The sequence below is a fragment of the Sceloporus occidentalis genome, unplaced genomic scaffold (genome assembly GCF_023333645.1).
Source record: "Sceloporus occidentalis isolate IW3139 unplaced genomic scaffold, rSceOcc1.0.p SCAF_5, whole genome shotgun sequence".
Lineage (NCBI taxonomy): Eukaryota > Metazoa > Chordata > Lepidosauria > Squamata > Phrynosomatidae > Sceloporus > Sceloporus occidentalis.
In genome coordinates this window covers 156,582,622-156,595,833 of record NW_028316985.1, presented here as the reverse complement: position 1 = coordinate 156,595,833, position 13,212 = coordinate 156,582,622, and the positions used below count along the sequence as shown (strand labels likewise).

At 44.7% G+C, this 13,212-nt stretch overlaps 1 protein-coding gene across 7 annotated transcripts in view; it reads right to left on the bottom strand.

Moving 5' to 3' along the window:
* PDE5A (phosphodiesterase 5A) overlaps window positions 1–12,594 on the bottom strand; it is a 95,411-nt gene extending 82,817 nt beyond the window's left edge. For 3 of the 7 annotated variants that reach the window (XM_089525874.1, XM_089525876.1, XM_089525878.1), the window contains exon 1: window positions 12,444–12,594. In XM_089525874.1, the coding sequence (XP_089382000.1) occupies window positions 12,444–12,562 (119 nt within the window). In that variant the 5' untranslated portion in view covers window positions 12,563–12,594. Of the gene's footprint in view, window positions 1–3,349; window positions 4,009–4,329; window positions 4,494–4,675; window positions 4,775–9,151; window positions 9,186–12,443 lie in introns of those variants that run through there. The other 4 variants (XM_089525881.1, XM_089525879.1, XM_089525880.1 and 1 more) reach the window with 4 other exon arrangements.
* Window positions 12,595–13,212: the final 618 nt, after the last annotated feature.

Sequence of the window (13,212 nt, the reverse complement as noted above, 5' to 3'; positions counted from 1 at the left end):
CCTTTCTTTATTCACTCTGTTCTTCATGTGGCATTTTAAATCACAAAGTTTCTCAGGGCAGGAACCCACCTTTTGTAAACTACCATGAACTGTTAATACAATTTATAAACAGTAACATTGTGGTGGCTTAATTATAAACATGAACTCAGCCTAGGTCAATGTGCGGTAAAAAGCATGATTGTTTCCACCTTTTCAGTTTATACTCATCAGTAAGGAGTTGGGGGGTATCTTTTAATCCACTGTGCTAAGCCATGGGATAGAAGCCACTCTGAAAAAAGTTACTTTGGTGGGCTACGGATCCTAGAATTTCCCAAACAGGATGGTCACTGGCCATCCTTGCTGCAGGATTTTGGGACCTATAGTCTCTGAAAGTAACTTTTCAAGCTCTCCTCTTTTAACATCCTGTTAGTTTACTGATCAGTCAGGAAACCATCTTGTGTATACAGCAGACAGTCAATTCGTAAAATTATTGACACATTTAGAACAGTCTCAGTATCCACCTGTGTTCTCAGATAGGAGCCTGGTAAAAAATGAAGCCTACTTTGTGTCTACAAGGAACAAGAGGATAGCAGATGTGCATCGAACCCCTTAAAATATCTCCTGAACAGGACCAGTTCTGCAGCTGCCTTGAGCAGCAATTTTTTAGTATCATCAAATGGCAGCAAATTGTTAGTCATTTAATTGCTGTGTGTGTGCCGCCAAGGATGGAAAGAGATACTTCTTAAATTTTCTGCCTCCTGTGCCAAAATAATTTGTCTGGCTTTGGATACTCTGACCCTTCACATGGCCCAGAAAAATGGACCAGAATGCTCAAGGAGAACACTGTGGAAACCAGCCTTTGTGAAATTTGATTCCCCTCTTTAGTGGTTGTTTGTTTTCACCACTTGCACGAGCAAATCCTGACTTGTATATGTAGCACAATGAAGTTTTGCCAGCAGATATACTGATAAAGTGAAACCCTTATGTCTGAACTATATTGAATTCAACAGGTGGTTTCATTCTAAGTAAGCCTAGGACATCTTCCTGGCATTTCATCTAAACAAGAGAGTTAACTGAGCCTTTATCACTAATAAACAATTGTGTTCCTTTCATAACTGCAGAATCAAACTTGATTATACAAGCTGCTGAATAGCCCAAAGAGGCATTTCAGAGTACCTTGTCAGGAGGACTTTGACCCCATCTTAGATCAGATGCAGTCACTAAAATTTTCAGTCCATGAGTCCAGTTTGGGGGGGGGGGGTTATAAAATAAACACTTATGTAGCTTCACAAGATAATATAAGATGGGAAATGCACCCTTCATTTCCAACTCAAATTACACATTTTACGATTTGCTTTATAAAACAAATCTTAAGATTCCCCTGTCAACACTCACATGTCCTATACATATGTATCTATAAAAATATCTATATATTGCCAAACCCATCCTGTTCATATATATACAGACACACACACACACACACACACACACACACACACGTTGTTCAATTCATTGTATAATGCTTCAGAAAATTTGTAAATAAGATGTAAAGCGAAACAAAAAAGAACAAACAAAGAAAACCCAAGAATATAGTGAGATTTCATCTAATTTCTGTCCCATTACCAATCTTTATTAACTCCACAAAACAACTGTAGCATTGCAAAATAATCACTACACACCCATCTCCCTAAATTAAAAACAAAGAAATCCAGAACAGTTCCAATGATATGAATAGGTTACTGCATTTGTTATGTTATGTCAGGAATATGGTGGGATTTCATGTAACGTATGTCCCATTATCAATCTTTATTAACGCCACAAAACAGTTATAGCATTGAAAATAATCACTACTTACCCATCTCCCTACGTTAAAAACAAAGAAGTCCAGAACAGTCCCATTAGTATGAATAGGTTACTGTATTTGTTGTGCTATGTCAAGAATATGATGGGATTTCAGGTAACTTCTGTCCCATTACCAATCTTTATTAACTCCACAAAACAACTGTAGCATTGCAAATAATCACTACTCACCCATCTCCCTAAATTAAAAACAAAGAAATCCAGAACAGTCCCATTAATATGAACAGGTTTCTGTATTTGTTCAGGGCTACTTTCAGTTCCTAAGGCTGCAGTCCTAAACACATACACTAAAAACAGTACAATGTACTTTTAAGTATACAAGTGTAGGATCGTGCTTCATGATTGTGATTTCAGTTACATGAGATTTAAGGCTGCAATAATTCCCAGTGAACTTTGACGTTTCCTTCCAAGGAAACCTCAGTTTGATCTAAAGGAAGTGGGTTTGCTTGATAAACTGTTTTTTTATGCACACAAAAAAATAAATAGCACCTCTCCCTCACATACCAACACATCCCCCCAAAAAAAAACCACTGTGCAAGCTCATCAGTATTTAGATATACATATATCCAAGTAAAAGTACAACAAGCTGTTAAAGAATACATCACACTGCATCAGAGGGAATATCTACACTGCGGGATATATACTCATATGTACAATGCATATACAAGTATTAATACTTTCATACATTACATTGCATGTGAAATATACAGTACAGTTACAGAATAAAACAATGCTGTAACATGTCCAACTCTGTTTAAATGTAATAATCGCAATAAAGTTGTTTAATCATCTACCTATAAGCCAACTAAAGCTGCCAGCTGCACAATGCAAATTAACTTAAACAATACCAAAATTTCAATGTAAAGTGTCACTTTGAGTTACTGAAGGAACTGTAAAGTAAATTAGCATTTAACCCACTTTCATTTAAAAGAAGAAGAAAAAAATGGTGCCTTTAATATTCCCATTTCCATTCCTAGATGCCACAACTGCAATAACCTAAAATATATCAAGTGTCCCCTCACGACGTCTCAGCCACAATAATAAACACTGCTCCCTGCCCAGCGAAACTTTAATTAGTTAATATACCAATCAAAGCTTCCTGTTAAAATTGTTATATATACAAGGATGACAACCACACAAGACATCCAACAAGTAACAGTGGTTTGGTTCCCAAACACCGATGTGGGCACCCAAGCACACACACACACACCTCACATTATATTATTTTCCTAACATATCTGGGTGCAGGCAGTATTTAAACAAAGCAAAGGCAAAAACTGCCCATTTGTTTCGTGCCTATAGGTAGCCAATGTCATGATCCATATTGTGTATTAAAGTTCACAAAAATGCACACAGTGACTGAAATTCTCAGGATCGCATCAAACAACTATCTCTGAGGAAATTTAGCTTGTTTCAGATGATATACCACAGGCAAAGGGTGGCTTGTGCAGCTATTTAAAAGCATAAAGTCTTCACCAGAAAGCCACAACTTCCTCCCACCCCATCTCACCCCAAACTGTTGATCTGCCCCATTTTTCCATTCCCCGCCATGAGATGGAAGTTCAGTTCTGCCAAAGTGTGTGCCTCTGAGTTCTCCTGCCCTTGAGCAGGTTCAACTCCTCTCTGTCTCCCTGCTTTTTAAAAATCTTGCAGATCTGAAACCCAAACAGGGGAAGCATGTGTGTATGTAGAAGACAAAAAAAATCCCTTCCCAAGGGCTTGGAATGAGGGGGAAAGGGAAGGAGTGGGGTGGAGTGCTTGCAGTGAGGGGAAAAGTGGAAGATTGAGTAGAACTGTTTGGAGTGAGGGAATGGAGTGAGTCAAAGTGTTTGGAGTGAGGGAAAAGTGAGGGAGTGGAGTGGAAAGTGCTTGGAGGAAAAAAGTGAGTGAATCAAGTGAATCAAAATGCTTGGAGTGAGGGAGAAAAGTGGGAAGTGGAGTGAGAGTCAAAGTACTTGAAGTGAGGAAGAAAGCAAATCAAAATGCTTGGAGAGAGGAAAAAAGTGAGGGAGTAGATTGAGTCAAAGTGAGGAAGAAAGTGAATGGAGGGGGGAAAGCGAGGGAATGGAGTGAGTCAAAGTGCTTGGAGTGAGGAAAAAAGTGAGGGAGTGGAGTGGAAATTGCTTGGAGGGGGAAAGTGAGGGAGTGCAGTGAACAAAGACGCCTGGAGTGAGGAAGCAAGAAGAAAGTGAGCGGAGTGTGTCGAAATGCTGGAGGAAAGTGAGGAAGTGGAGGGGCGTGAATAAAAAGTCCTCGAAGTGAGGGAAAGGGTGAGGGAGGGAGCTGCGAGGAAGCCCCTTCTGTTCTGAAGGGCTCTGGCTTCAGTCTTCCTCTCGGTCCCCAGAGTTTTTGGGGGAAGAGGGGCAATAAAAGAAGCCAACAGCCGGAGGCAGCGGGGAAAGCCCTGGCCCTCCCCAGGTGTGCTGCTGGCAAGGGGGCCACCGGGGCAGCTGGGAGGGCCTGATCCAAGGGAGACCGGTCTCATCTTACCGGACCCTCCCAGGCGGAGGAGCTCACTCCAGCCCCAGGGCCGTCTCCATCTCCATCCCCGTCTGGAGGGAGCCTAGGCAAGGCAGAGGGGAGCCAGGGAGGAGGAGGCAGCAGACGGAGAAAGAGCCCAGGGCCAAGACCCCGAGGAAGGCACTGCAGCCCCAAGTTCCCCTTTGCGCTCCGCAGCAGGGCTGGCTCTGGCTCTTGCCTTTCCTTCGGGTTTATAAGGCCATCTCTTCCCAAATGGAAACCTGACTCCCCTTCTAAAAATAGGTGGCATCATCTCTGAGGTGGAGGAGCGAATCCTCGAAGGGGGAAAGGAGCAGAAGGAGAAGGAGAAGAGTACCTCGTCTTGTCTCCAAAAGGCAGCATGTCAAACAAGAGGCGGCTGAGGAAAGCCAGGCTTGGAGCATCAGCATCAGCACAGTCAATCTTTGGCAGGGAACTGCCTGCATCCCACCCCCGGAGCTCTTCCCTTCCCTTCCCTTCCCTTGCCTTCCTCCCCCCCCCCCAAGAAAGTCCCAAAAAGGACCCCACCCTCGCAGGGGATCTCCCCAAAGGGAGAGGGAGCATCCTCCGGCTGCAGAAAGCGCAGGGCTGCCCTCTGGCGAGGAAGAGAGAGGAGGGACTTTGCCCCTCTTCCCCAAAAGTCAGCCTCCTTCCAAGGTGGAATGTTACTCGGAAAACCATTATCCCCATATACCACTGGATCTCATGCGAATGGTGTGACATTAAATAACTTATAATAAAAAAAAAAACACCTTCAAAGGACAATATCCTATGTGCATAATCTAAATGTATTTATACACACAAAGTGAAGATTTGGTTAAAAATGTAACTTTTTAAAAAATATTTTTTTTAAAAAAAATTCAAACTTTTGACATTTTAATTTTTTAAAATAATTTGGGGGGCCTTCCTTTCTCCTCTCCCTGAGCTTCGCCCCACTCCCACCATCTCTTAACGCATTTTAAAGAGATACAGGGAAATGCCACAATAGATTTTTGTGGTTTTTTCAAGCTATGTGGCCATGTTCTAGAAGACTTTATGCCTGACGTTTTGTCAGCATCTGTGGCAGGCATCTTCATGACAGCTACAGATGCCGGCAAAACGTCAGAAATAAACTTTTCTAGAACATGGCCACATAGCCCGAAAAACCCACAAAAATCTATGGATGCCAGCCATGAAAGCCTTCAACTTCACAAATGCCACAATACAGGTGTCGGAACAGAAGTGGTGTCACCCCTTGCTAGGGTCTCACCTGGTGCAATCCACACCCTCCACACTCTCCTTGTGATGCCACTGCCATCTCCCCTTGACCCTCCTCAACCTCCCAGCACTGCCTCTGAAGCTCCTAAGGCGCTTCCTTCACCGACCCTCCCTCTTCTTTAACAGCCATTGCCCACCACATTAACTGCCACGACTCCAGTGGAAGAATATCTAGGATCTGTATTTAGACCAGGTACTTAGAAATTTTTTGCTGGACAACTCTGGCCCATTCCCCCAGAAAGACATGTAATCATAGAATCCTAAAGTTAGGAGAGAGACCCCCAAGGGCCATCCAGTCCAAATCCCTGCCATGCAAGAGCTCACAATCAAAGCACCCCCAAGAGATGGCCAACCAGCTTCTGTTTAAAGACCACCAAGATGGAGACTCCACCACACTCCAAGGGAATGTGGTCCACTATCAAACAGCTCTTACTGTCAGGAAGTTTCTTCTAATGTTGAGGTGGGATCTCTTTTCCTCTAGCTTGAATTCATTGCTCCAGGTCCTATTCTCTGGAGCAGCAGAAAACAAGCTTGCTCCACTCTCAATATAACATCCCTTCAAACATTTAAACAGGGCTATCCTATCACCTCTTAACCTTCTCTTCTCCAGGCTAAACATACCCAGCTCCCTAGCTCTCACCTCATAAGGCATGGCTTCCAAACCTTTCACCATTCTGGTCTACCTCCTCTGGACACATTCTAGCTTGCCCTAGTGGTCCCCAAAACTGGACACAGTATTCCAGGTGAGGCCTGACCAAAGCAGAATAGAGTGGCACTATTACTTCCCTCAATTTAGACACTATACTTCTGTTGATGCAACCTAGAATTGCATTGGCTTTTTTAGCTGCTGCATCACACTGTTAACTTGTGTTAAACTTCTGTGTGTACTTCACTTATGAATCTTTCTGAATTCAGGAACAAAGTTATCTATTTCACCTCCAATTTGTGCTACTAGTCAGCAAATTCTTGAATTATTTTAAAAGTTATTGCATTGCCTTCCACTTGGTCTTACTGTTAGAAACTTCCATTGTGATGCCCTGTCTGCAATTATTTCTGCTTTGGTCAGGTCCATATTTATTACAGTGGTACTATTACTTCCCTCAGTTTAGACACTATACTTCTATTGTTGCAGTCTATGATCACATTGGCTTTTTTAGCTGCCGCATCACACCATTGACTCATGTTCTATTTGTGGTCTACACATGTACTGTTGTCAAACCAGGTGTTCCCCATCCTATATCTGTGCATTTCATTTTTTTCCTGCCTAAGTTAGTGCCTTGTATTTCTCCTGCTGAAATTCATTTTGGCCCAGCTTTCTAACCTATTAAGGTCATCCTGTCCTCTGGGGTATTAGCTACTCTTCCTAATTTGATGTCATCTGCAAATTTGATAAGCATGCCCTCTGTTCCTTCCCAAGTACTTGTCCATGCTACAAGATTAAACTGATTTAATTTTCATTCTTCTTTTCTCTGAGTATTTTGGCACCTTCTAAGCACCCTCCCTCCCAGTTACAAATCCCAGGATTCCTTTGGATGGAGCCATGCCAATGAAAATGGTACAAAACTGATATAACTGTGTAGAGCAGATACATCTTTAGTCCAGCATCTTGTTTCAGTCACCAGTCAGTTGTAATCTTTCAGGAAGCCTCACACAAATCATCCCAGTTGTCCATCCCCATTCCAATGTGTTCAGTAGTATACTGCTCTGAAATCAGGAGTTTCCATTTAGTGACCCTGGTTAGTAGCCTGTTCCTCGCTGTACTAGACTTACTTCCCTTTCTGCACAAGTAGTATTCCTTACCACTACTGCAGGGATGAGCTCTACTCAACCTCCTTTACTCTCCTGTTGAGACATACAACTGTGGACAGTTAACTGGAGGTTATCTTAAGAAGGTAGAGTGTAACTATGGAGGGAGGGGCAAAATCAGGACATTGTTCCCTGCATAAGAAATCTGCTTCCTAAATGTTTTTCTTTTTCTTCCATCACCAAATTTCTAGCCTTGTAGCAACAGAAAACTTTATTTAAGGTAGTATTCTGTAGTTTTTCCGGGCTGTGTGGGCATGTTGTGGAAGAATTTATTCTTGATGTTTCGCCTGCATCTGTGGCTGGCATCTTCAGATGAAGATGTCAGCTACAGATGAAGAAAACTATGGATGTCAGCTGTGAAAGCCTTCAACTTTATTTAAGAATTTAGAAATACAGTTTAGGGGAAAGGGCAGGCAAAGTGAGCAAGAAAGCCAGCGTAGTGAAGTAGCTTGAGTGCTGTTCTATGACTCTGGAGACCAGGGTTCAAATCCCTGCTCGGCCATGGAAACCCAGTGGGGTCACACTATCTCAGCCTCAGAGGAAGGCAAAGACAAAGACTCTCTGAACAAATCCTGCCAAGAAAACCCCAACCTTAGGGTTGACATATGAAATGACTTGAACACAACAACCAAGTGGCTAAATAAATGCAAACAGCAAATATAAAAGCTTTAAGTGTGAATGATTTTTAGTGTCTCATTCCCTGCCATGCTAGAAAATTGCAGACTGAAAGAAAATTCCATGCAGGGGGGCCATGCCCTTATCCTGTTACACTGCTACACCATTGCTTGAATATCATCTGTTCTACCCTGACTAAACAGTTAAGTGTTTTATGCTTATACATAAATCCTGGAGAACCAGATGGTTACCTGAAGGCCATCTGTTCTGTTTTGCACTTACAGAAAACTTTTCCAAAACAAAAGCACAACCCCTCTGAGCTTTAACAGAAGTTCATCATTCAAAAAAGTTTTCATTTTCAATCCCTCCCCACCCTCTTTTCAATACTCCCCACTCCTTTGTGCCCTGTTGTATTCTGAAAATCACTAAAGACAGATATGAGACTAAATTCCCAGTCACTTTACTGTTATTAAAATGTCAGAAAGGCAAGAAAGATGGCAAAAGATACATCTGAATATTTGAAAAAGTTTACAAAAGATTCCTTTGAATCTTCAAGTAATTCTGTGTGTGTGTGTGTGTGAGAGAGAGAGAGAGAGAGAGAGAGAGTGAGTGTGTTCGCGCGCGCCTTCAAGTCACCTGTTGAGTTATGGCAACTCCATGAATTTCATAGGCAAGGAATACTCAGAGGTGGTTTTGCCAGTTTCTTCCTAAAACAAGGAGTGGTCTTTACATTATATGAGACCATAGTGAAGACGAAATTCAATGTGAAAAATAATGGTCATTTACTAATTAGAACTAGAGATGGGAGCATAAACATCACGGCTTGAGTAATATGTGGACTGTGTATATTCTAAAGGCAGATTTGTAGGCCTGTCCAATGCCATTTTCTTGAAAGTTAAATGGGACTCACATGCTGTCTTTTCAAGGCTCAGTTCTGCACAGGGTTGAAATGGAAGCGCATTTTGATGAGCATATTTACACAGTAGTAAATCCAACCAAGTTCAATGTTTGCTTGTTTGTTTTTTTAAGTTCAGACCTGAGAAAACATGGGGGAAGGGGGAAGCTCAAAAGTATATGCTCCGATTTCTATAGCAGGAAATGTGTGCAGAATTTAACCATGCCAAGAAGAACACACCTGCAGTTATAGTTATAGTCCAAGATTGCTTTCAATGGGGAGATGGTCACCAAAAAAGTGCAACTGGGAGAAAATGAGTGGAACTGGAACACTAATAAAGGTGGACCTGGAAAATGGGGAGAAATAATAGACACACACTGTACATTGCAGACAGGGAATCACAATGAAAATTTCTAACGGCAAGAGCAAGTGGAAGTCCTTGCAAGACCTTTTAAAAGCATTCAAGAATGTGCCTGACTCTGAACACAAGTCAGAGGAGGAATAGATAACCTTGTTCCTGAATTCAGAAAGATTCAAAAAGCAGACAGAAATGCATCTCAGAAAGTAGACTTTAGTCTACGAAAGCTCATGCTGTCATCTTCTTTCTTTCAGTTTGGCTGCATCCGCACTGCAAAAATAATCCTGTCTGACACCACTTCAACTGCCCTAGCTCAATTATAGTGAATTCTAGAAAGTGTTGTTTTGTAAGACATTTAACCTTCTCTGTCAGAGAGCTCTTGTGCCACAATAAACTACAGTTCCCAGGATGCCCTAGCATTGAGCCAGGACAGATAAAGCAGGATTATTTCTGTAGGGAATTTGAACTTTAGCCTCAAAAGTGCACCAAGATCTCCCTACATATTGATTCTATGGGCTAACATGGCTATATCTTTGAATTTGAAGCAGACACAAATTGGACACAAGTCGACAGTGTGATGCAGCAGCTAAAAAAGCCAATGCAATTCTAGGCTGCATCAATAGATGCATAGTGTCTAGACTGAGTGAAGTAATAGAGTAATAGTGCCACTCTACTTGGCTTTGGTCAGGCCTCATCTGAAATACTGTGTCCAGTTCTGGACACCACAATTCAAAAAGGATGTTGAGAAGCTGGAGCATGTCCAGAGGAGGGTGACCAAAATGATAAAAGATCTGGAAACCATGTCCTATGAGGAGAGACTTAGGGAGCTGGGTATGTTTAGCCTGGAGAAGAGGTGTTCAAGAGGTGATAGCCCTGTTTAAATATTTGAAGGGGTGTCACATTGAGAATGGACCAAGCTTGTTTTCTACTGATCCAGAGAACAGGACCCAGAGCAATGGATGTAAGCTACAGGAAAAGAGAGCCCACTTCAACATTAAGAGGAACTTCCTGACAGGAAAAGCTACTTGACAGTGGAACACACTGCCTCAGAGTGTGGTGGGTCTCCTTCCTTTGAGGGCTTTAAACAGAGGCTGGATGGCCATCTGTCAGGGATACTTTGATTAAGAGTTCCTGCATGGCAGAATGGGGTTGGACTGGATGGCCCTTGGGGTCTCTTCCAACTCTATAATTCTATGATCCCTTCAAATAGTTAAACAGGGCTATCCTATCATCTCTGAACCTTGTCTTCTCCAGGCTAAACATAACTCTGCTCCCTCAGTCTCTCCTCAGAGGGCAAAGCTTCCAGACCAGTCTTGTAATGGACAGAAAAGTCAGAGTCAATGCGGGTGGAAAGGCTGGAGGTGGGGGTCTGATGTGAAGGGCCGAGCCTTGTTCTGGGGAGGCAGGGGTGGCATGCCAAGCGAGGGCAGGGGTTACACCGCATGGGGAAAACCCCAGGGAATGATTTGCATGGAGGAGGCCTCTGGCAGCAGGAGCCACACAGAGTGGGCCTGTTTGCTGGCGGTGGTGTCCCAGCTCCCCACAGCAGGCCTGCTTTCCAAGGAAAGAGGGAATTTGATGGGATATGACGTGCCTCACAGGCACATGGCTCCCCACCCCACACACGAAGGCTCCACTCAGGACACCGAGAAGGAGGTGCCACCTTGTGGTGGTGGTGGTTGTTGTGGTGGTGGTGCACCTCCCAAGTTGTGTTTGACTTATAAGGTGACCCTGAGGCGACCCTTGTTAAAATAGGGCTCTGTTCAAGCAAAAATACAGCTCTGTTCAGGCAGGCTTTTAATGTGTAGTTATGGGATGGGTATTTATATGGGATGGGTACTGTGAGTTTATTGTGGTTTTAATATTAGGCTGCCCCACAACAAACGCCAGCTCCCAGAATTCCATAGCCTTGAGCCAGACAAGTTAAAGCAGTGCCAAACCGGGTGATTTCTCCTGTGTGGATGCAGCCTTTGTATGGTTTTTAGCTGATGTGTGTGTGTGTGATTTGAAATATGTTTTAAAAATTGTTATTGTGAGCCGCCTTGGGTCCCTTTTCGGGGGAGAAAGGTGGGATAGAAATTAAATAAGTAAATAAGTTATTGTTTTGTGGCACCTTTGAGACTAACCAAAAGGGAGAAGATGGGAGACTTCCATCTCCATATCTGGGCCCAAAAAACCAGGAAAAAAACCTGTTCTGAAAGGAAGAAGTTGGCAGCATGGGCTTTAATAACAGACTTCAGTCCGCTTCCTCAGATGCATCTGCCGCCACAAAAAGGTCTCTTTACAAACTGGTTTTACAGACTAATATCTTCAAACATGCAGGGGGAGCTGCATTGTCCATTTAACTAATGCAAACCCAAATCCCCAAGTGATACCTTTATTGTGCATTTTGGTTGGCCAATAAAGGTATCACTGATGGATTTGTTGGGTTTTTTTAAGGCTCTGTCTTTGAATTCTTGTTGTTGCTCTGTGCCAACTTAGGGCAACCCTAAAGGTGAACTTATCCTGGTTTTTATTTCCCTTGGCAAGAGAAAATTTTCATTTGGCCATTGCCTGAGGCTGAGAGAGTGTGACTTGCCCAGAGTCACTCCGTGGGTTTACATGGCTGAGCAAGGATTCAAACCCTGGTCCCCAGAGTCCAACGCTCAAAGTCACCACCCCCCCTGGCTCTCCGAAGCCAAGTGGGGTTTTCTAGGCAAGTTTCTTCAGGGGGTGGGGATGAATGTTTGCCATGGCCCTCCTCTTGAGGCTGAGAGAGTGTGACTTGCCCAAGAGGAGGACCAAGTCTGGTCAGCCGGAATGGAGGACCTTTGGGGGTTCCTCCAGGAGAGAAGGCGAAAGGGAGGGCATGTCCTGGAAAAGGAGGACCTCTAGTCACCAGGATGGAGGAGTTCCTGGAGACTCTTCCCTGGCAGGGCAGCTCCTGGGGAAAAAGAGGACCAAGTCTGGTCACCCTGAATGGAGGACATTGTGGAGTTCCTCCTGGACAGAAGGTGGGAAAGGAAGATAGGTCCTGGAAAAGGAGGGCCTCTAGTCACCAGAATGGAGGACCTGCCGGTCATTCCTCCTGGACTGAAGCTGGGAAAGGAGGACACTTCCTGGGAGCGGAGGAGGAAGTTTGGGGATGCCTCCCTCGGATCGGAGACTGTTGGAAAGGGGGGGGGGGGTGCTTACCTGGTGGCCTTCCGAACGAAGTAGGAGCGGGCGAAGTCCCGGTGGTCATCCAGCCAGGCTTCCAGCGCTTCTTCCTCTTCCTTCTCGGGGACGACGAGGACGACGGGGCCTTCTGCCATGGCCCTCCTGACTCCGCCGGGGCCAGGCGCCCTCCTCCTCCTCCTCCTCCTCCTCCTCCTGCTCTGCCTCCCTTCTGCTCCTGAGCCTCCGGGGACCCGCTCCCTCCAGCCCCACTCGCCCCACTCCCCCGCCGGAGGCGAAGTCCACCCGCCTTCCCCGAGAGAAGCCGCCTCCAAGCCCGGCCCCCAGGTCCTCCTCCCAGGTGCCAGCCCCAGGCCTCCGCCGCCTTCCCCACCCCACCTCCAGCCCCACCTTTCGCACTCAGAACCCCAGCAGAGGGAAGGAAAGATGAAGGGTCCCTTCTGCCTTTCTCTCTCTCTCTCCAGGGTGACCAGACATATCCTCCTTTTCCAGGAAGGACCCTTCCCTCCTTCTGTCCAGGAGGAATCCCCAAAGGTCCTCCATTCAGGGCCACCAGACTTAGCTCTCCTTTTCCTGGACCGGTGTCCCTTTCCTCCTTCTGTCCTCCATTCAAAGTGACCAGACTGGGTTCTTTTCCAAGAACTGCCCTCCATAGAACCATAGAGTTGGAAGAGACCACAAGGGCCATCCAGTCCAACCCCCTGCCATGCCCACCTTCTGCCCAGGAGGAAGGTCCAGCAGGTCCTCCATTCAAGGTAACCAGACTTGGTCTTCCTTTTCCAGGACC